General features: G+C 39.8%; 1 protein-coding gene across 3 annotated transcripts in view; it reads left to right on the top strand.

Annotated features, from left to right (window-relative positions):
- SYTL5 (synaptotagmin like 5) overlaps nt 1-23,442 on the top strand; it is a 234,333-nt gene that overhangs the window by 169,235 nt on the left and 41,656 nt on the right. For all 3 annotated transcript variants that reach the window (XM_041740244.1, XM_041740243.1, XM_041740245.1), the window contains exons 4-7: nt 6,314-6,429; nt 7,804-7,912; nt 11,224-11,358; nt 22,237-22,378. In XM_041740244.1, coding sequence (XP_041596178.1) covers nt 6,314-6,429; nt 7,804-7,912; nt 11,224-11,358; nt 22,237-22,378 — 502 coding nt within the window. The remainder of the gene's footprint in view (nt 1-6,313; nt 6,430-7,803; nt 7,913-11,223; nt 11,359-22,236; nt 22,379-23,442) is intronic.

The raw sequence follows: 23,442 nt of genomic DNA on the forward strand, positions 1-23,442 counted from the left end.
TAAAAGGAACTTGATATTCTGTAACTTCATATATCTTCTTCCTGGATTATTTATACTTTTTGTTCTGTTTTAGCCATATCTTTTTGTTTGCTTTTGGGGTTTTGTTGTTGTTGAGTTGTTTAGCCATATCTGATTTTTTAAAAGATTTTATTTATTTATTCGTGAGAGACACAGAGAGAGAGAGGCAGAGATATAGGCAGAGGGAGAAGCAGGCTCCCTGTGGGGAGGCTGATGCAGGACTCGATCCCAGGACCCTGAGATCATGGCCTGAGCCAAAGGCAGACACTCAACCACTGAGCCACCCAGGTGGTCTAGACATATCTTATTTTTTTATTCAATAATTAGATACTATAATTTTTGTTTAGACATCAGTGTTTGCTTAGATCTATCCACATATTTTACTAATTTCATTTATCATCATTTCTTTTTAAAATTGAGATCTCATACTCTGGTTTCTCTTCAGATCGCATAAATCTTTCGCCTTTTAAAATTGAGATCTCTTTTACCTCTTCTTCAAGTACAATCTTTAGAAGTTCTTTTAGTGAAACTCTGTTGACAATAAATCATTTCAGTGCTGAAAATTTTTTTATGTCATCCTCATTCCTGAGCAGTATTTTTTTTTGTACATACAATTTTAGGTTGAAAGTTATTTTCTCTCAGAACTTTGAAGATATCATTGACTGGATGGATTCCAGATTTCATTATTACTATTGAAAGTTAGCTATCATTCTAATTGTCATTCCTTTGTATGTAATTTGGGGAGATTTACCCTTTCTACCAACTTGTAAGATGTTCTCTTTTAACAGAGGGTTCTGCAGTTTTACCCTAATGTGTCTAGGGATTTCTTTTTCAGTTTTTGTGTTTGGAAAGGAAGAGAGGAATATAGACCATCATCTCTGTAAGGCCAGGGTCGTTGTTTGTATTATTGACATCTTTACTCTTAGCCTTAGCAGAAGGCCTAACATGTAGTAGGAATGCAATAAATATTTTATGTGTAATGAGTAAATTTGTAAATTCTTTTTTTAAAAATTTATTTATTTATTTATTTATTTATTCATTCATTCATTCATTCATTCATTCATTCATTCATTCATTCATGAGAGACAGAGAGAGAGAGAGGCAGAGACACAGGCAGAGGGAGAAGCAGGCTCCATGCAGGGAGCCCAATGTGGGACTTGATCCGGGGTCTCCAGGATCACGCCCTGGGTGGAAGGCGTCGCTAAACCGCTCAGGCACCCAGGCTGCCCACGTAAATAATTCTGATTAGTTTCCTTATGAATAATAGGAAGGAAATTCCTGTCTTATCTCAGCATATCTAATAAAAATGGCTTATCTCTGATCTCTCCAGCAGCTAATAGCAGATAACTAGGAAATGAATGTTATATTCATATTCTTTTTTTTCCCCTTGGGGTAAGATTACCTATTTTCCCTCTACAGATCTAAGGGGAATTTGACTTTCCATTTAAATAAGCTTCCATCTGAAAGTTAGAAGTGCCAAGAGTTAGACCTTAAAAACATATTAGGGCCTAGAAAACTCTGGATACTAAATAATCATTAATGAAAAATAATGAGGGTAATTGACTTTATTTCAAACTCATTCTTCAGAGTATGAGCTAGAGGAAACACTGAATATATTCCAAGCCTTGTATTTTTCAAATATTAGATTTATATGACAGAGAAGGATACAAATGTCACAGTGGGTATCGTGTTTATTTTCTTTTTTTTGTGTGTGTTTATTTTCTTTACTCTTTTGCCCTCTCCTTAATTCCTATCACTCTGCACGCAGTGTGCATGTGTGGAGGTGTGCCTGCACACATGCGCACAATCATAGCCCATCAGATGGAATGCTCTGTATCATTCCTTCACTTCTATCAGTTTTCATCCTTACTTAAAGTTTTGTCATTGCTGACAGCTGGGAATTTTTTTCTGGCAGTTTAGCCACATGTAAAGGGTATGAGCTTTCAGTATAAATCCTGTTTCTGTCCTAATACCTGTATGCCTTTGGCAAGTTATTTAACCTTCATGAGCTTTGGCTTCCTCATCTGAAAGAGAGTAATGATAATAATAACTACTTCATAGCTTAGAGTGAGGATTAGAGATATATATTAAGTGCCTAGCACATTCCTTGTTATGTAGTATACACTCACTAGGTATTAGTTTGCCATTCTTCCAGCAAGACTCCCATCCACCCCCAGGTCCAGAGAACTTGGTAAAGGCATGATCCCAAGAGATTGTTCTTATGTTGTAGAGCTCTGAAAGGATGACTCCAGTGCACATCTGAGTTGAGCAAATACAAGGATTATACTTATGTTTTTATAAGGATAGCAGGAGGTAATGACTAACAATACTGGGAAGATCTTATTTGTGTTAGGTGTTGGCAGCAGCTCTAGACATACATGGTAAAGAAGATATGGAAAACCATTTCCTGGGTCATGTAGACTGGTGCTGTCCCATTTTCCCCTGCCCCATGTAAAACTACTGTTGATGTGCTACCCACCTCCCCCATATCCCAAGAACATTAAAAAAAAAAAACAGAAGTGAGATGTAGTTATGCCACTATTGGGTTGTTTTCAATTGCTGATCTGTATTATTTCCCTTGTTCTTTCTTTTTATGTAAACTCTTTCCTATTGCCGAGGTTGGCAAATTTTTCAAAACAAAAATTCCAGAGAGTAAATATTGTAGGCTTTGAAAGCCATGTGGTCTCTGTTAAAGATACTCAACTTTGCAACTCTACTATAACATAGAAAAGCAGCCAGAGACAATACATAAGCAAATGAGTATGGTTGTATTCCAATAAAACTTTAATTATGGACACTGAATTTTGAATATAATTCGTATAATTTTCATATGTCCCAAAATACTCTTCTTTTGACTTTTTCCAACCAATAAAAAATATAAAAACTATTTCTAGCTCCTAGACCATACAAAACATGTAATGGGGGGATGAATTTTGCCCACACAGTATTGTTTGCCGACCTCTGACCTATTGGTCTTATGAGTTTTCTGTATTTATTTTCTCACAACCTGTGCAAGTCATTTCCTGAGTTGAATATTAGAACAAATATATTTCTATGTTTAATTATTGTTTTACTTTTCTATTGCTCTCATAACAAATTTGGCAGCTTAAAACAGTGCAAATATATTATCTTCCTGTTCTGTAGCTCAGAAATATGGGATGGCTTGGTTTCTCTACTCAAGGTTCACAAGACTGAAATCAAAGTATTGGCTGGCTGAGCTCCTGTTGGAAGGCTTTGGAAAGATTTGGCTTCCAAGCTCACTTTGGTAGACAGAATCTGATTCCTTATGGCTGTAGGAATGAGAGTCCTGTTTTCTTGTTTGCTGTTAGCTAAGAGCCAGCCTTAGCTCCAAGAATCCTCTCTCTCTGGACCTTGCATGTTGATGTCTGCCTCTCAGAGCCATCTTAGTGCATCAGATCTTTCTCACATTTGGAATCTTACTTCTGGTTTGGTAGCATTGCAGCATCACAGGTCTGATTTCCTCCTCCTCTTCCTGTTTTTTTTTTATTTTTTTATTTTTTATTTTTTTATTTTTTTTCTCTTCCTGTTTTTTAAGGGCTCTGTGATTACTTTGGGTGTCCACCTAGATCATCTAAGACAATCTCCCTATTTTAAGGTCAGCTGATTAGCAACTTTAATTCCATTAGCAGAATTCAATCATGGCAGTACCAAGCATTTGGCTGACTAACGAACAAAGGTACAGGAACCATGAAGGGACATCTTGAGAATTCAGAATAACACAATTACCATCTCTATTTCCAACAGAAGTAATGATATATAAGTCCATGGAGTGCTTGAGATGTATCCAGAGATAATTTAACCCATTCAAGCATTTTGTTTTGATAGATTAGATCTTCTTAGATTTTATATATTCTGCAAATATATAGTATATAGTTTGTAGCTAATTCAGTAGGCCTTGCTTCTCAACAGACTATCTAGCCACTTGAGAGTAAATCTGAGATGTATATACTCTAGTTTTTCCTTTTGGTAACTTTCTCCAAGGGTAACAATTTCACTTTTTTTCCAATAGTGAAACTGTGTTTCATATATAATTTAATTTTGTCTTTTATATTTAGAAGCAGCATTTCAGGGTAATTGCTGGTGGGGAACATATTGACATATTTTTCTGGGGTGTTTTTTTTTTAATTTAGGATCCAGTTATTAATTTCTAAATCCACTTAGTTACTGAGTCACATGTATATGATTCTTTTTTTTTTTTTTTACATTAGCTGAAAGAGAACTTTTTATTTTATGTACAGAAAACTCAACAGCATCTACTCAGCCCAGTTTGGTGGCCAGTTCTTTAGTCTTTGCCTTTTCCAGCTTGGTGATGTGAGCCACCGACTTTGGACTCAGGATGTTGCCTCCCCAGTGGTGGCATATCTCATCATATCTGTCATTGTCATTGGCCCTGATGTCTTCTACCAGCTTTGTCAGAGCTCCTGAGTGTGAAGGTGATGGTGGTACAGGTCTTCCTATGGACTAGACACCTCAGCCTGATCTTTCTCCTTAATAATGCAGTAGGGCACCTCCATTTTATGACACAAGGAAGACAGGAAGACAGCCAGCTCAGTGGGATCCACATCATGTGCAATCACTACCACCTGATCCTTTTTGTTTTCCACCAAAGTGGTGAGAGTGTTAACCCCAGCTCAAAAGACAGACAGCCTCTTAGTGGGGACATCCCCTTTACCCGTAGCTTTCTTCTCAGCCCGGGCCAATAATCTCTGTTTTTTCTCTTGCTTTGTCTCTGGTCTGTACTTGTGGGCCAGCTTAAGCAGTTGAGTAGCTACTTGGCAGTCCAAGGCCTGGGTGAACTGGTTAATCATGGGAGGCACTTTTACATGTTTATAGAGAATAGCCCTTTGCTGCTGTAGCTGGATGTAGCAGGGCCATTTGACAAAGCGGGTAAGGTCTCTTTTGGGCTGGACGCCCTGTCCCATGCCAAAATTCTTGGGCCTTTAATTTAACAGGGGATTGACCACCTTCTTGGCCTCCTGCTTCTTCATGACAGCAAGAGCCAGGGCCACCTTCTCCCCTTTGCCTTCTTTCCTTTTGACATCTTGGGTTGCTGGAGGAGAGAGACATTTATGATTCTTAGGGCTAGAAATCTCTAGTTGACTCTCAGCTGCTTTTCTTCAGCCACCATGTCTGACTTATCACTAATCTTGCTGTGATTAGCAAGTGGCCCAAGAATCCATATCTTTCTTTTCACTCCTTGCTCCCACCACTGATAAACATCTTAATCATTTCCTATTAAATCTATTGTAATAACTTCCTAATTGGCCTGCCTCTAGTTTCTCCTTTGTCCATATGATGCTCCGGAGATTATATGATCCAACCTGAGCTTTAGAAAAATTGAGAGTTCATTCCAACTTCTTAGCATGGTATTCGAAGATTTCCACTGTATGACCCAATCCTACTTTCCAATCTCTTTCCTATTACAATCCTCTCTAGAAGTGTTTAGACGGGAGTAGTTGAACATTTTTGTACCAACACATCTATAAGCCATGTTCAGAGAAGGGTAAATAGGCCTGTGCAACTGGGATAAAGAGTTTCTGTAATCATTGCAGGCGGGGCTTTTAAAAATGAGCATGGTTGTTTAAAGATCCTTTTCCACCTTCAACATCCAGTTGATTATGAAATCCAGGCAGACCCTTCTGCTCCCTACATTTTTAATTTATCTCCTCATTTCTCTCAGTCTTGCCATTGCTCCAGCATGGGTCTTGTCATCTCTCTCCTGGACTACTGCCATGGCCAACCTGTCTCTTTGATCCATTTGCTCTTCACCCTAAGCCAGTCATCATATTACATCAAGGTATCATTCTAAAACAGAGTCTAATTGTGGCCCCCTTGTAACTTAGAACCTTCACTCATTCCCTGTTGTCTCCACTGAAGAGTATGTGCCGACTAATGCAGTGGTTAAGAACTTGAGCCCTAGACCAGAGTGCTTGGGATGGGATCCTGGCTCTATTACTTATCAGCTATGTGATATAAAACATGTCATTTTATTGCTCTAAGTGACAATTTCCTCATCTATAAAAAGAGGATAATGATGTTTATAAAGGATTGTTATGTGGATAAAAATATATGAAGTATGAAGAGCAATTAGCAAGTAACTGATGTATAGTATATATTTAAGTAATAGGAGCCATTATAATCACCATAAAATACTCTAGGCATTGAGATAGACTCTGTAAATGACTGGCTATTTTTTACTCAATTAGGGATTTTTGACAGTTAATTATTTGGCTAAATAACTGGATGTCAATGTTCTCCCCTTTTTCTTGAGTAGACAGCTAAGGATTGTAACTGGTGAATGGTTCTTTGAAGAAAAGGCAAAGCGTTTCAAACAAGTCAATGTTCTGGGCACTGATGTAGTCCGACAGTCCATCTTAAGAAGAAGTACAGGTAATTAAAGCAATTATTTGGTTTCAAAACTGTTTTAATCTTCATTTGGTGAGCTACATAATTTTCCTGTATATGTTGCAGATAAACACAGTTGAATTTTCTGAATCCCTTAGATCATTTCAAAGCTCAGTAGCATGAAATCTAAATCTGCAATTTATACAAATGAAGAGGAAGTCAGTAGAAAATAAAATCCACAGTGCTTTTTCCATATATCTGACACACTGAGATTTTCAAAAGAGGCATTTATCTTCATCACAGATAGTTGTTTTCCTGAGTGCACTTCCAGTATTTTACCAAACATTTAAGAAAGTAATATGAAACAGATGAATTAGATGATTCACATTGTGAAAGCAATCCTTGATTTTTCAACATGATGTATTTCAGTAAAATTGCTTTTAAATGTTGTTTCTTTTACTAATCGAGTGGTTCGTTCTCAACCAAGAGGTGATGTGTATCATGCCCTTCTCCCTCAAGCCAGGGGAGCATTTAGAAATGTAAGGGAGCATTTCTGGGTGTTGCAATGACTGTGGAATGAACAGCATTTAGTGAGCAGGAGCCAGGATGCTAAATGGCCCAAAATGCTCAGGACCCTTTCACTCAATGAAGAATTATACTGTCACCAAATGCAGCTAGCTCAACCTTGGGAATATATTCTCTGCATTCAAACTACAGTTTAGTTGGTTAAATGTTGATTGAAATTTGTGTTTAGGAGCATATTTCTCACGTATGGTGTAGTAAAGGTGGAGCAGGTATCTTCTGGCCTGTTCTAAGTTGTTGTATCTGCCATGTCGGGAGACAAATAGGAATACTAGCAAGGAAGGGCTTTCCCACATGGGTAAAGATCAGGTCTGATGCTCCTGGGGGACAGAATGAGTAGAGTTAGAATTAAGAAGTTAGTTCTGGTTGCTTTCCCCATTTAAGTCTCAGTACTTTTCAGAACATAGACTCCCTCAAGTCATGAAGTATATACACAGCTTCTCACTCTCAGGAAATCTAGTTTAGGTGCTCAGAAATCAGGTATTGTTTCTATAATCCTGTCTCTAGGGATTTTGAGTTCTCATGAACCCAGGCTTCTCTGCCCTAAAAATATCTGTAGAGGGATGATATACCCTTCCTCCATTGTAGTCATCCCTAGAAAGCTTATCTCAGCAAACCTCCCACAGATGAGTCCTGATCTTCATCTTCATTTAACTCCGCAACACTCAGCAGATTAGAAATAACTGTGTGACTAGGAGACGGGATGGGAATGTCATTGCCAATTACTATAGACTTCTTTGTCCTGTGCTAACGTAGGAAAGTGAATGAAGAATAGAAAATTGCTCTAATTTCTGGCCATTTTGCATGTAAATTTGTCTTCTGATTGTTTTTAATGAGGAACTGAAGAAAAACAAGGTCAAGAGCAACCCCGCCAGGACCCAGAAAAGGCAGACACTTCACCTTCTGCAGGACAAAAGGCCGGTCATGATGGACCCAGGAGAAAGGGGTAAGACATATCTTTTCCAAGGGAATAGTTGATCTGTATTCCAGAATCCTGTGAAATAAAGACTTCTTAGTTTTTCTTTATTTTTTTTTAAATATTTTATTCATGAGAGAGAGAGAGAGAGAGAGAGAGAGAGAGAAAACACAAACAGGAAGGGCAGAGGGAGAAGGAGAAGCAGACTCCCCACTGAGCAGGGAGCCTGATGCAGGGCTCAGTCCCAGGACCCCAGGATCATGACCTGAGCCGAAGCAGATGCTTAACTGACTGAGTCACCCAGGCACCCCAAGACTCCTTAGTTTTTCAAGTTTGATGTCACTTCAGTGGCCTACAGAAGGTCAACATACTGACCAAGGCAACATTCTCCTATCATTCCCCTCAGGAAGTGCAATTTTACTTACTTCTCAGATAATTAAAGGTCCCCTTGGACCTGAACATGTAAAAGTTTTTATTTCATTTGACATATCTGGTCTCGCACTGAGTGGTTCTCATTGCTTCTGGGCAGAAGGTTCCATATCAGGGCTAGTCTTGTCTATAAAGAAGTGACAACTGGCTTTGTTGTAGATTGTCACCACCCTCTCACAACTTTAGTGCTGATATATGAAATATCCAAATGAAAGATTTATTAATTGGGCTTAAAACATAATGTCCTGTGTTGAAAATGTGGGCCCCCTTAAGGGAGAAACCACATTTGGCTCCCTCAGTAACTTAATTCAGAAAATGTATGTCTCAAGTACAAAGAATAAGAATGGGAAGAACAAGGGGAAACAAGATTCAGGGGGGGACCTAGGAAACTGGGGGTATCAGGGCTTCCTCGGGGGAGAAAAGAGGCCCCTAAAATACAGGTTGAAAGAACCAAAAGGCCAACTTCTGCTTCCCAGATCAGCATTTTGCAGGTCTTCGTTTCTCAGACCACCATTGGTCTGTTTTGTAGCTTAGGTTGTGGGGGTTCTAATATCCACCAAGTCACTTGATGATTCTTTCTGGATAGCGTGGCTTTGTTCTCTCAGCAGAAAACAGTTTGGGAGACTGCTAGTATCTGAGCCTTTATCAGGCCCTAGAGAAAGTATGTTTTTGTTGTGTTGTGCTTTTGTTTTTAGACTCTTGAACTGTGAGTAGGAATGAAACCTAAATGTCCTGTATCTCAGACACTCGCACCTAACCATGTCTTCATTAATTAGCAGAGATAAATGTGAGAGAGACTCACGTTGGCCTCAAGTGACCATACGTCCCACGTCTTGGTCCTTCCTGCCAGGTTAAACCCATTTGTCACCCTTCAGAGCTCCCACAATGCCTTGTGCCTGTGTATCACTCATTACATTGTAGTCTGACACCACCTCACAACTTCCCGGCCCCAGCACACACGTAATTGTAAGCTCCCTTAATGCTGGACCTGTGGCTTTTGGTTTTTGGTTTTGGTTTTTTGGGTTTTTTTGTTTGCTTGGTGAGTTTTTTGTTTTTTCTTTTTGTGCTACAGCCTCCAGCATGGTGCCTGGCTCGTCGAAAACAATCATTGGCTTGATTGAACGAGTAACTCTGAGCCCACCAGTGCTTGTGGGAGCTGTAGTGTGCAGACCCTAGCCCAGGCTTCACTGCGTAGGCTACAGAATAATGAACTTGGATCTGAGAGACAATAAATTGTATACCTCCGAATTGAAAACAGTCATACTGCTGGAATGAGCCTTATGGGAACTCAAAACTGGGGTCTGACAGCTCCATTTTCAAGGAATGTAATTGCTAGTTGGGTGGAAAAGGTGCACACCTGAAAAGTTAATATGTATAGAAGAATTTTAGGAAAGTGTAAGATGACAATATGAGCTACCTGAAACGCTTTCTGAACTAAGACAAGGTATTAATTAACTACAAGGAATATCATCAGGCAATAAATAATTATTAAATAAGGGGCTTAGATCATCAATATTAGGAGGTCTCAGGGACCATGGGGAAAGACATCAAAGTTTAAGTGTGAGGGCGCCTGGATGGCTCAGCTGTTGAGCATCTGCCTTCAGCTCAGATGGTGATTCCGGATCCCAGGATCGAGTCCCCCATCAGGGAGCCTGTTTCTCCCTCTTCCTATGTCTTTGCCTCTCTCTCTGTGTCTCTCATGAATAAATAAAATCTTCAAAAAAATTGTAAACATGACTAGATGAGGACATTGAAAGATGGGCAGGTGTTTGGAATAGCAAAAGATGCGGAAGAGTGATGCCACATGGAGGAAGTAAAAGTTGAAGTATGGATGTTGAAGTATGGGCCGTGTACAAGGGGGTTCTCAGAGCAGCACAGATTGACATTATATTAAATGCTGTTCTCACCAAAAACTGCAATTTTCTGGTTAGATGGAAGCTTCTGACACTTTGACAAGACACTCTTCATATATCTTTGAAACAGGCATCTTAGCAGCTTCTATTAAGATTGTCCCAGTACCTTTGGAATATATCCTACCCCCCTCCCACCTAGAAAACTAGCATATGAGGTAAATGAACTGGTTTCTCCCAATGCTATCACAAAAAGAATATGGCTTTGGTTCTCTGTTAAGGTATATTTGGAAACCTCCATGCCTTGGACATTCAGTAGCCTGGATCATGACTCAGGTCTCAGTTCCTGAAAAGCTATTTTTGCTCAAGTTCTAAATAATTTAGTAAAATGGGAATGTAGTCAGATTTCCTCCTACATGAGACACTTCATTGTTCAAACTTCACTCCCACAGGGAGAAATGTCACAGAAGATAGAAAGATGGCGTCCACCTCATGGATCTAGTCATTTATTCCACAAGAATTGATTGGGTTCTAATATATGCTAGGCTTCACTGTAGGCTTAGGGGACCTGGCAGGAAACAGGTAGGGCAGAGTTGCTGCTCTCATGGAGCTGTAGTCTAATAACTGACCACCTTGGTTTGTCCCAGGGGATAATTTTAGCTCCATTCTCTGAGCAAGGTGAGCTCAGGCTCCCTGTTCTTAGCATCCCTGCATATAGGCTCAATTTGGGCACTGCTTCTCCATTCTCAGGTGACAGTGGGGAGTTCCAAAGTTGATGATCTGCTTCCTAGAGGGGACAGAGGCCTGGCTTGCCAGCAAGTGGTATGACCGCAGGAGAATGTTGTAACTTGCTCTACCATCACCCTTGACAGTTACTGCAGAGGCACTGGGAGCTCCCCAGAACCTCTCAGCCCCGAGGCCACTTTATTGAAGAATTACTTAATGTTGAAAATACTAGAAATGGTATTCATTTTTTTAAGAAATGGCATTCTTGAAGTGAAATTTTAAAATGCTTTCTCTCTTCTGTTACTTTTAAGTATATACATATTCATATAATTTCAGATTTCTTCTTAGCAAGTTCAGATCAGCAACCAGAGGAGAAATCATAACTCCGAAAACTGAAAGCGGGCGGAGCTACAGCTTGGACTTAGACAGCCAGAACTTTCGGAGTTTAAAGTCAGTCCCTGGTTTAGACAGGTAAGACACATACAGATTGGGCAGTGGTATAGCCTGAGAAGAAAGTTGATGTATTTCCATTCAAAGACTGCTTCTAGGTACCTGTAAAGTGTTACCTCTTGGAGAACACTTGACATAACATGAAAAGCCAGGAGGGTAGTTTTTAACTGAAATGGAAGGCATTTAACCTTCTGGAATTACAGCTATCAGAATCATCTGTGTTACCAATAGGGCTGAGACTTGATGTTTTGGGGTTTAGGGCTATAGTTCAAATGGAGGGGTACAGAGAGAAGAAATACTTCTCATTGATTTTTTTTTCTGTTGAAGCTTCTAAAAAAAAAAAAAAAACCAACCTCCAAGCACTATAGATATTCCTTGCAGCTTTTTAAAAAATTATTAATAATTTCATCCCTTGAATTGCTCCAGATTTTCCATAAATTCCACTTCTTTCTAGTTCCACCTCATCTAACTCATTATCAATGGGGCCAAGTGCAAATCTCCTATGCACAGAGTTATCACCTTGTCAAGAAAAGCAAGAAGGAAATGTAGCCAAGAGCATAGTCATTTCATATCACACTTGACTTTCTTTATCCTGTTGGGATGTAAGTCAAGGCTTATTTTCATGCTGAATGTATTACCAAAGACCATGATGAGAAAAAACCTCTACCCTCAGGTTTCACTGCTTGGTCCAAACATTAACTCCTTTTTGTTTTCTTGGAGCTGCAGTAAGTCTGCAGAGCCAGGTAGCAACACTTCCTCAGGTTATGCAAGCAGAATCAAATTCTCTCCTGCAATTCATTTTAGAATATGAAACAGCAAATTCCCCTAGAGAGGACCCTCTCCTGACTATTCATTTTTCCCCCCATGGTGACTCTCCGTACCTGTTCCCTTTTTCTCTGTAACGTTGCTGCAAAGTAGTACACTTTATGTAAAACCACACAGCAAAAAAATAAGGAAGCAGAAAACAAATCATTTATCATCCACTATCAAAAGATCATCACTATATTCAGTATTTTTCAAATTTTCAAAAAATAAATATATTTCCTTTGTGATAAGAAAATAAAACCTTGGTTGCTTATGTCCTTGAGATAGTTTCCTTTGACTTATGTTGGGGTAGCCCCGTGCCAAGTTCCACAGAATCTTTATATAAAAATCTCATTTTTGTTTTTGGTTGTTGAACTCCTGACTCTCAGTGCTCCAAATTGTTTAGAGATGATAAACAACTAGCTTAGTGTTGCTATTTTTGCTCAGCCTTTTGGGGACTCCATGGATGAGCTATGTTGGCAAAGACTTCAGGCTAGCATTTAAGAGGGACAGTACATATAAAAAGAAGAAAGATGGAATTCTTGTTAAAACATTTTTTAAGAAAATCTCCTGACCCAACAAACAGATAATTCCATTTTAAATTAATTAGTCTTATGGTTGCTTAACGAGAATAAGGGGCATGGTCTCCAGTATCACAGGGCTTTTGCTGTTCTTCCAAAATCCATCTGCCTGGGTTTATTTCTCATATGTTATCTACTGCGGGGTATAAGTAATCATTAAGTTATAAAGCCATATGGACATGTTTCACCAAACACTGGCTTATTAATCTAGGATTTTCTTGTTCTTGTTGTAAACTGAAAGGAGGTAAAGCAGACTTTATCTTTTAAATTTTAAGTACCTGAAATGGCTTATAGAAGATCAAATGATAGTAGTCAGGGATGCTTTGGTTCAAGCATGCCAAAAACAATGTTTTCCCATTAAGAAAGAGGAAAAAAATCTGTTTGGGAGATCAGTAGAGCAAAATGTTCTTTTCCTAGAATGAGCATTTATCAAAATGATGACTCATTAATGGACTGCCACAGTGAGATGAGTTACATCATCCCAAAATTATTCCTTGGAAAGTTGGGCAGGAAGTAGCCCATCTTTTCTTAACTCTCATCACCAAAGACGTTAGCTCTTTTTTTGTTTGCTTGAGGCTGCAGTAATTCTGCAAGCCAAGTAGTAAAACTGGCAGACTTTCTGTTCTCCTTAGATTTTGCAAGAAAAACCTCATTCTCCTCTGTAACCCATTTTAGAATATGGAACAGCAAATTTCCCTAAAGAGATTCTAAGAGCCCAGTCTCTTTGGTCTAGTACCTGACCCAGCTTAGCAATGAAATTCCCCTGTCTCCTCCACAATGCATATTTCCTCATGGTTCACTGCCCTTTTCCTGGAGCAGCTGGCCTTGAGCATTCTTGTTTAAAACTCCTATCAAACCAGAATGGAAATGATGTTTTACCAGATGCCTAGTTGACTTTCTTTTCAGTAGTTGGAAAGCAGGGAAAAGTACAAATGGCTTAGGCAAGGCCCAGCAGCCTCCCAGAAGAGCATGGCAGCTGGTTCTTCACCTGTTTCTAGGGCCTTGACAAGTGAGGTAGAGGAGACTTTTTTTTTCCCAAAGAATACACATGTAAGCTATAGTTAATGAGCAGAATGTTCTTCAGGGCAGTGATACCTAATCCCTTTTACATTGTGATGAATTGACAGTGTCGTATGATTTGTGAGTCATGCTCACCCAGAAACAAACCCTCAGACAAGGAATCATAAGTGAGGGGTTTCTTAATGCAATGATTCCAGGAGAAAGGAGTACAGGAGTAAGAGAAGCAGATAAGGAAGGGAAAGAACCGAAGCATTGTACTATCTCACATGAGGTCTGAATTGGAGAACTCAGCTTGATCCTGCAAAGGATTCTGGATAATAAAGTGTGTCTCTGAATTTTTCCATTTTGAGGAGCTGGACCATTGTACTCCTATACCAATTAGTCATTGACTGTGGATTCCCCTGGATAGGGTTTCCAGATTAGTAAATACAGATACAGGATGGATGTCCAGGTAAATCTGAATTTCAGATAAACAGCTTTTTAAAAAGTTGACACCCATGAAATATTATTTTCATTATATACTATATAAATGTAAGTATATTTTTATACTAAAAATTATTCATTGTTTATCAGAAGTTCAAATTTAACTGGGAATTCTGTATTTTATTTGACAACTCTACCAGGGGGCCAGGGGGAACACACTTTAAAGCATATCTAGGCCCCTAGCTCCAGGTCTAAAGGGCAAATCTCTGAAGACCATGGGTGTAAGTCATTAGCAGACAAGCACTCAGAAGCAAGAGATAGGCGTGCAAGTGATCTGAGGGGATCTGGGTAGGACATCAACAATGTCCCCTAAAAAACAAAGGGAAAATGGAACTTTGAAGTTAAAAGTTTTTACTGAACAGAATTTCAGTGGATTAAGGATGATGCTGTGTTTCTTAGCAGCACTTCTGTCATCACATTGGAGAATATGGCGAGCATGTCAGATTCACAAGAATATTTACTTAGACTGTGACCAACCATATCAGTGGGAGTAAAATGAGGTCTAGAGTTGCCAAACATGTCTTCAGCTAGAAACTTCTATTTATACCTCACAGCCATCCTTTTTTTCTCATCCTTTGCCCACCATTCACACCTACCTTGATGTGGGTTCCCCCCACAACAGACCCTGAAATAAGGATTCGAGAGCAAGTCATTTATTTAAGTTGTGGTCTTAGAAACCCAAGGAGAGTGGGGAAGTGATCCAGGGAAAGGAAGGAAGCCACAAAGAGGGTGTCATTAAGCCATTAAAGAGGGGGCACCCAGAGTTCAATCTCAGTGGACAACTGTAGGAAACAGCGTACAACACACCTGAGAATTATCCAGTTGGGAGACTGGGAATCTGGGGTATTTATACACCAGCTCTGCATTCATGACTGGTTGAGGGCTAATTCTAGGGCACTAACTCCCTGATACTGCTGACTTGTTCTGCGCATAGGCACTCCATGCTATGTGATCCAAAAAAAGTTCTCAGGCATAGAGTTGTGGGTGTTTGCAGTAAACAGGATTCTGTGGGTAGAGGTGAGGGCTGAGGGGAAATGAGCAGCGGCACTGCCTTCTGCTACGGCATTCCCTCCCAAAGGCGCAGTTTGTCAGATCACTGGTCACTCCTTCCCTGGTTTGTGTTTACTTTATATACATGTGACTTTCCTTTTTATAATGACAGTAATGTGAGGAGTTATAGAGACCTGGTAGTTTAGCCAGACTCTTGATATGATATTTGGGCTGCATTACAGCTGGGTTCTTGACTTGCCTCATCCTTGTGTCAAATGATTATAAGCCCAAAGACACCTCCTTGCTACCCTATCTATTTCTCTGTTCATTTCTCAAAGATTCACTGCCCTAACATGTTCTGTTTCTAGGAACTAAATTTAACACATTGCCTTCCTCCAGCATAATATTTTTTTTTCATTCAGGTGTACTGTGTGATATGTACTTTCTCAGGGTAGCTAAGATACAATAATGACCTCTCTTTTTCACTGAGGGGTAGAGGTATATGACTCGCTCACCTATGAATTTTATTTATACAAATAAATTTAACACAGTTCTATCCATATCATTGACCTAGTACCATACTCCAAATGGTAATTAAATGTGGCAGTGTTTAGATGCTGATACTGTCCTACTGCTTCATGAACTTCCAATTTTTCAGGGAAGATTGGGACAATCATATCATTTCAAGACAATATTGTATCATGTTAAAAAGATGTTCTGTGTGCTATGGGAAAACCAGAGGGAGGTATTTATCCTTTCAGAGGATTCAGGGAGGCCTCATGAAGTTGACCTCTAAGCAGTTTTAAGGGATGAGGAGGACTTGGCCAGGTTAACAAAGATAAGAATGAAACAGAGGGCAAGCACAAAGGAAAAGAGGCATAAAGCAATGTTGCATGTCCTGGAATAAGCAGTTCAGGGTGTTTAGAGTGTAAAAATTAAAGTGTGGTATACACAAGATGAAATGAAGAGCTAAGTTGGACCGAGACATGGATGGCTTTGGGTACCTGGATGACCTTTTCCTTTTTTTCTTTTTTTAAGATTTTGTTTATTTATTCATGAGAGACACACAGAGAGAAGCAGAAATACAGGCAGAGGGAGAAGCAGGGTCCCGGGGGGGAACCTGATACAGGACTCAATCCCAGGACCCCGGGATCATGACCGGAGCCAATGGCAGACGCTCAACCACCGAGCCACCCAGGCTTCCTGACCTTTTTCTTACAAGCAATGTAGCATCCCAGGTATAACAGGAGTTTAGCAAATGCAAGCTATTAAGTACAGAGTACAGACCTGTTCCATTTAGTTACTGAAAGCTAAGTTCTGCTAGACACTTGCTTTCCTTGGCATCCGTAGAGGAAGGCACTTGGCTTTCTTCTTGCTCCTGACTTCCATTTCACCACAAATTTTTCATGGGTGCTGGCCTCTCTCTTCCATCTGGCTTCCATCCATTATTTAGGAAGAAGACACAGGATCAAGATTCTATTGTGATGGCAAGAAACCAAAATATTATCAGACTGGGAATTTTACCTATTCTTTTTCTTCATACGCACTCAGAGTCTTTCCCTCATGGCGACTGTCTCCTCTATTTTAGAGTTTTAAAACAGGTCCTTTAAGGAAACACTGCACATTTTCAAACCACCAAACAAATCGCCCTTTGTTTTAGTAAATCAAATTCTAAAGGTTCTTTATATAATTAACACTAAGATTCATTAAACAAAATGTCATTGAGCGCCCACCACACTGTATTATTTTTGTCCTTTCTCCAAAAAGGAAAAGGAAGGAAAGTATGTGTAATTAAGCCACAGAAAGCCAGTGACTTCAGAGCAAACTGCAGTAAGAGAAGCTTCCTGATGACTTTCTGCTTTTTCCTCATTTCTCTGCTTCCCTAATTCTGCATTGAAAAGCTCCTAGGATGGTTCACCTGTGCCTAAGAATAAAACGCACATACATATATGCACATATAGACACACGTGCACCCAATACCTGGAATTCATTCTTTTAGGATGTGTTGACCTCTCCAAAGAGTTCATTTTTTAAATGAAGATACCCATATCTGTGTGTTGTGTGTCTGTGTGCTTGGGCAACACTCTCAGGGGTCAATAGACTTTCTGCAGACATACAGATAGTTAATATTTTTACCTTTGTGGGTCATGTAGTCTCTGTCTCAACTACTCAGCTCTGCTGTTGGAGTATGAAAGCAGCTGTAGGCAGTACGTAAATGCATGGGCATGCTGGCGTTATGATGAAACTTTATTTATGGGCACTGAAATTTGAATTTCATCTAATTTTCACGTGTCACAAAATACTCTTTTTTGATTAATTAAAAATGTAAAAACCACTCTTGGCTCACAAGCTGTATAAAAACAGGTGGTAGAAAAAAAAAACAGGTGGTGGGCCCAATTCAGTCCATGGGCTATAGTTTGCTGAGTCCAGGTACAACACATTCACTCTCCACACAGAAGGTGTCCTTCCCTTTCTTACAGGCAAAGTCTTGAGGACAGTTCAGCTCTCTTGTTGCGAACACTGGGCTTAAGAAGTAGTGGTATGAGAGGGGAGAGGTTACAGGTGGAGAGATGTCTGCGATCAGTAAATTTAAATGAATCCAGTTTAGCCCAGTGTTTCTCAGCCGTGGCTACATATAGGAGTCACTGGGGGATGGAAATATCATTAGAACATATTGATCCTATGGACCTAGATCCCATGTCCAGAGTCTGATGCGATTAGTCGTGGATGTAGTCTGGGTATGGGGGTTTTTAAAAGCTCCCCCAGTGTCTCTGATGTGAAGTCAGGGATGAGGACCACTCATCTCACATAAGACTGTTGACAAAGACAAAGCGTTTTGGGATCACTGAAGACTGGAAAGTTGAACTGTGTTCAGCTTTTTTCTCTTTCCTTTTTCATTTTTAACATCTCTTTCCCATTTAATGGGATCACCTCACTTTCTAACTACCACCTCCCTTGCTTTTCTTGTATACCCGTTTCAGATCTAATATAACTAAAAAAAAGTTAGGAGAGCACATAAACCACAGAAGAAATATCATGCAGTCTCTGTGTCATGCTATGCACTAGCCACATTGTCCCGGTGAGTGTTAGCATCTCTCAGATTAATGCTGCCTTTTGGTTGATCTTCCTTTGGGGAGTACTCATTTAACCATGCAGGCACAGACTCAACATTGTCAGCCCACTCTTGGAAGGTTGTATCCTGGGAAATGCTTTCCAGACTACAACTCCTGGGAGACTGTTATGCAATCCACACAGGCAACTCATTAAATTATAGTCTCTCTCCCCTATCCTTAGATCCTATATCAAAAAACGGATATATCTAGGGGCACCTGGGTGGCTAAGTTGGTTAGGTATCTAACTTCTGTGTGGGTCATGATCTCAGGGTCCTGGGTTTGAGCCGTGCATCAGGCCCCATACTCGGCAGGTCAGTCTGCCAAGTCCCTCTCCCTCTGCCACTCTCCCCACTCATGATTGCTCATACTCACTCTCTCTTTCCCTCCCTCTCTCCCTCTTTCAAATAAATAAAATCTTTAAAAAAATAAATTAGCAAGTAAAAATAGATATATCTAGAAAGCCATTATCCTGATTAGGGGCCAGCATGAAATTAGAAATAACAAAATGGAAAGCTAAAGTATATTTCATAAGCTAAAGTAAATGAGACTGTTCCTACTCTAGGAAATGTGTATTCAAGTAACCTGGGATATCCAAGCTTCCCAGCCAGTGTGGTATCCTCACACTTTGGGCCCTATGAGAACAGGAAAAATATATTCCTCTTTTGAGGAACCTCCACACTCTTTTCCACAGTGGCTGCACCAATTTACATTTCACCAATAGTACATGAGTACTCCCTTTTTCTCCACATCCTCTTCAACTCTTATTATTTCTTGTCTTTTTGGTTCTAGCCATTTTGACATGTGTGAGGTGAGAACTTAGTGTGGTTTTGATTTGCATCTCCCCGATGATTAGTGATAGTGAGCCATTATCTTTAGTGATAGTGACACCAGATAGTGTCTGGTGGCCATCTCTATGCCTTCTTTGGGAAGATGTCGATTCTGGTCCTCTGCCCAAAAAACAGCTCTTTCTTTTTTTATTTTTTATTTTTTTTTTCTTTCTTTTTTATTTTTTATTTTTTTTTTCTTTCTTTTTTTAAACAAAGATTTTATTTATTTATTCATGAAAGACAGAGAGAGAGAGAGAGAGAGAGAGGCAGAGACACAGGCAGAGGGAGAAGCAGGCTCCATGCAGGGAGCCCAACGTGGGACTCAATCCCAGGTCTCCAGGATCACACCCTGGGCTGAAGGCGGCACTAAACCACTGGGCCACCAGGGCTGCCCCAAAATAGCTCTTTCTTAATTGAACTTTAAACTTCTTGCATTTAGACTTGAGGAAGCCTTTATCCTCTTTCTATTTAAGTGGCAAAGATTTATATATTTTATGTCATATTTCATATAGCATCTAATAGAGTTGGCACCCAAAAATTTGTGATATCCTGCCTCATTAGACTAGAACTTTTTTAGTCTAATCAACTGAAACAACCGAGAGAAAAATATTTTTGAGAAGCTCGCAGTAAATGTCAGGGACAAATGTGAAGTTATATGTCATTTTTGAGATAATGATTCTGGCAACAATTTCCAGTAGTTGACTTATAATCATAAGAAATTTTTTCTTGAATGTTTTATGCCTCTTGAATGTCATCACCACAATCAATCAACTTCTGCCAGAGCTTCTACATAAATAGGACTTTTGGTTCTAGCAAAACTAATCCATGATGGGAACTTTTTCAAAACCACCTGGGTCAAGGAGCACCTTCAGGATAGGCACAAGTGGATAGATCTACATGAGTCTCTTTGTATCATAACTTCTTGGCTCATTTCTGCAAGATTCATGTCCAGCCTTTCTTTTTCAAGGAGACTTTACCTAAAATAGTAGGGAGATAGATTTCTATAGTAACATTGTCCTGAGAGTAGAGAACCTACTGTCACAGCACAGAGTTACTGGGTAGGTCTCTAAGGCCTTTCTAAGTAGGACTTCGGAGATGAACAAAATCACTTGGGTTGTTAACTGTTGTCAAGTGTAGAAGTGTAGCACCTGAGGTAGGAGGGCTCAGGAAATTTATCAAGGCACTTAGAATTTCAAATTATATCAACTTATTTAATCACAAAACTTTATTCTCTTGTTGTCAGAATCAAAGGCACACAGTCTCAGACCCCTCCTGAGAAATCTGTATTTCATTCAGAGTGCCATCTCTAGAAGAAGAAGCCAGAGACTGTGTGTAGTATCAAATGAATGCTACCTAGAGAATTTTTAGTTCTCTGAATCAGATTCCAAGAAACTGACTTCCAGCTCTCTGATCCTTGGATTATTTTCTGCCTGATAGCTCCTTCTATCAACGTAGAACTTGCCTGGTTATATCAATTTGATCTTGGTGAAATGATGAGTAAGCAACATGAGAAACCAGAATAAGCATAGGCTTTGGGTAGGCAGGCAATTCTCGGTTTCTATCCTAACTTTATTATGTACTAACTGGGTGAGAGCGTGGTAGTGGTAGTGGTGGTCTGTATTGTGTGTGTACATGTACACATGTGTGCATATATGGAATGATTATTTAACCTCTCCAAGACTCAGTTTTCTCATCTTTAAAATAAGACTGTTGGTGTCTTTTTTTAAGTATATTAGGGAATGGAAAGTGTCAAACACCTAGAAAATACTCAACAAATATAGCTTTTATTTGCATACTTAGGGAGGGTGGTGGTAGCCAGTTGTATTAAGTCGGGGCATATTTTATTTGATTCTGGTGACTTTTCTGGTACACAACCTTGAAAAGCTTTTGAACTGTAGTTGATAGCTGCCCTAGTCAATGCCAATTCTTTGTCCTGCCAGATTTGTCTTCCAGTAATGGCACGTGAACAGTCAGACATTCTTTTTAGAAAAACAAAACACACTTCCTCTGTTCTTTTGCATATCTTCTTTGATCAGCTCAACTGCAAGTTCTAATCACTATGAACTATCACTGCTAGGCTTTAAACAGTAAAATGTATATCGTAGATGCACTTATAACTTATTAAATAGAAAATAAGAGAGTGCAATTCACAAAAGCTTCTATTCTACCACTTAATGTATTTTGTACTCAGCAAGGATAAAAAATAAAATAGAACAAACACGTCTCTTAAACTCTAATTTGTCAAAACTTATACTGACTTAATGAAACTCCATGTAATAAGTTAATGGTGTTCACCTGAAGGGCAGGAACTATTTTTTTATTAATCATTATTGAATGGGATTGAATCAGTTTTAGCAAACAAAGTGAGTCAAGCCCATTTACCAAATGTCAGTATTTTTATGTTGCATTTATTAAATGAGTCCATGAGTCAGACACTGAAACAACACAGAGCAATACAACATAATTTCCACTCTTTGATTAAATATGTACTGAGTGCCTCCTTTGCACCAAAGCATTATGAAGGTGGTAGAGATATCATGGCAAATGTGTCATGAACTCTGTCCCCAAAGAGCTCAGGTTGAAAGAGACAGCAAGGCCCACGTTTGTGGATCACTTGCAGAGCCAAATAAGACATCCTGTAGTCGAGGGCCTCACAGTTTAGCAAAGACTGTAAGTCGGTAAGAACTGAGCAGAGCAGAGGTCATATATAAGGCTTGCAAAGGACAGGGAAGTCTTGATGGGGGAGGCTGGACTTCCAGGCCTTGAAGGATGGGGAAAACTTGCATAAACAGGAAATGACAAATAGAGTTTGTTAAGTGGAGAGAATGTGAGCAAAAACCTTAGGGGTAGAAGCAGGAACATGAGCCGCGAGTGTGGTGAGTTGAGAGGACAACAAGGAACCGGATTGGGCTGGGAGAATGCTGGTGAGCAGTGGGAAATAAACCTGGCAAGGTAGGGCAAAGCTCAATTGCAAAAACCCTGGAGTCAGACAAATGAGCTTGAGCCTAGTGAGTCTTTGAGGATGAAAGCAACATGGTAGTTGCTGAGCATGCTGAAGTCAGAATATTCTTTCTCATTTAGGGGAAGCACTGGTTCATCAGATCTTAATGACCAAGAAGCTGGCCCCACAACCCCAAAGAGCACCCGGAGCAGCGGTGTGACCCCAGTCCCTCAGAGGTCACCAGCCCCAAGCACGCGCAGTATGGCCTCAGTCAGCATTAGAGTAAGTGCACAGATGTGAAAGGGCACACCCAGCTTCTGAGACTTGACCTCACCATCATGGCCTGGTTGGGTTTGAGTTCTCTATACCTCGGAGCATGTTGTTTATGCCATTTAATTGTAGAAACCTCTTCGTCAGGATCAAACCTCCTTTATCCTTACCTCCTGATGGGAACCCAGAAGTGTGAAGGAAAGGGAGCAGTGGGTTTATATATGGTTTAAAAAATATATAAATAATGTTTAGAAGTCTGCACTTTTGATCCTTCACATTGATTGTCAAGATATTCATTAAGTCAACTGCACTAAACATTTTCCAGACTGATTTAAGTCAGGAATAGTAGAGTCTTGAAACTTTTTAATGGTTTTCCTTTCTCCATGCCTGCTAAACCTAGGGATCAACATATAATAGAGACTTAAACTGCATTATACCTAAAATATTTATGGAATGTGGAAGTTATTCTTGGGAATGAATGAGCATCTAGATTTTTTGGTTCAGCAAGAAACTCGATATGTATGGCTGACATCTAGATTTAAGAAATCTTGGCCCTGGTCAGGCAGAGACTTGAAGTAAGTGAAGGAATTAGGCATGCAGGAGTCTGTAGCATGGTACCCCTTCAGGCAGGGACAGCACCGACTTTCAGCAGGCACACATGCAGGGAAGGCCGGCCTCCATCTTGAATGGCCAGTGTACTTGTTCAGCCAGTGTCTAAAATAGTTTTGATGCCTTGGAGAAACAGCCGGTGCTAAGACTGAAGTGGGGATGTGCCTACTGGAAGAAAGAACAAGAAGGCCAGCATGGCTGTTGTAGTGAAGAAAAGGGAGGGGTACCAGGAAATGAACTCAGAGAGGTCACAGGACCAGGCCACTGAACGCATTTTGACCTTTAGTTGGAATGAGGTGAGGACAGTTGGAGGGCTTTGAGTAGAGGAGTGACATGATATGGCTTCTCTTATTTGTAATTTTTTTGTTTTTATTAAGTTTTTTAAAATTCCAGTATTGTTAACATACAGTATTATATTAGCATTATATTAGTTTGAGATATACAATATAGTGATTCAACACTTCCAT

This window comes from Vulpes lagopus, chromosome X, assembly GCF_018345385.1.
Source record: "Vulpes lagopus strain Blue_001 chromosome X, ASM1834538v1, whole genome shotgun sequence".
NCBI classification, from domain to species: Eukaryota; Metazoa; Chordata; class Mammalia; order Carnivora; family Canidae; genus Vulpes; species Vulpes lagopus.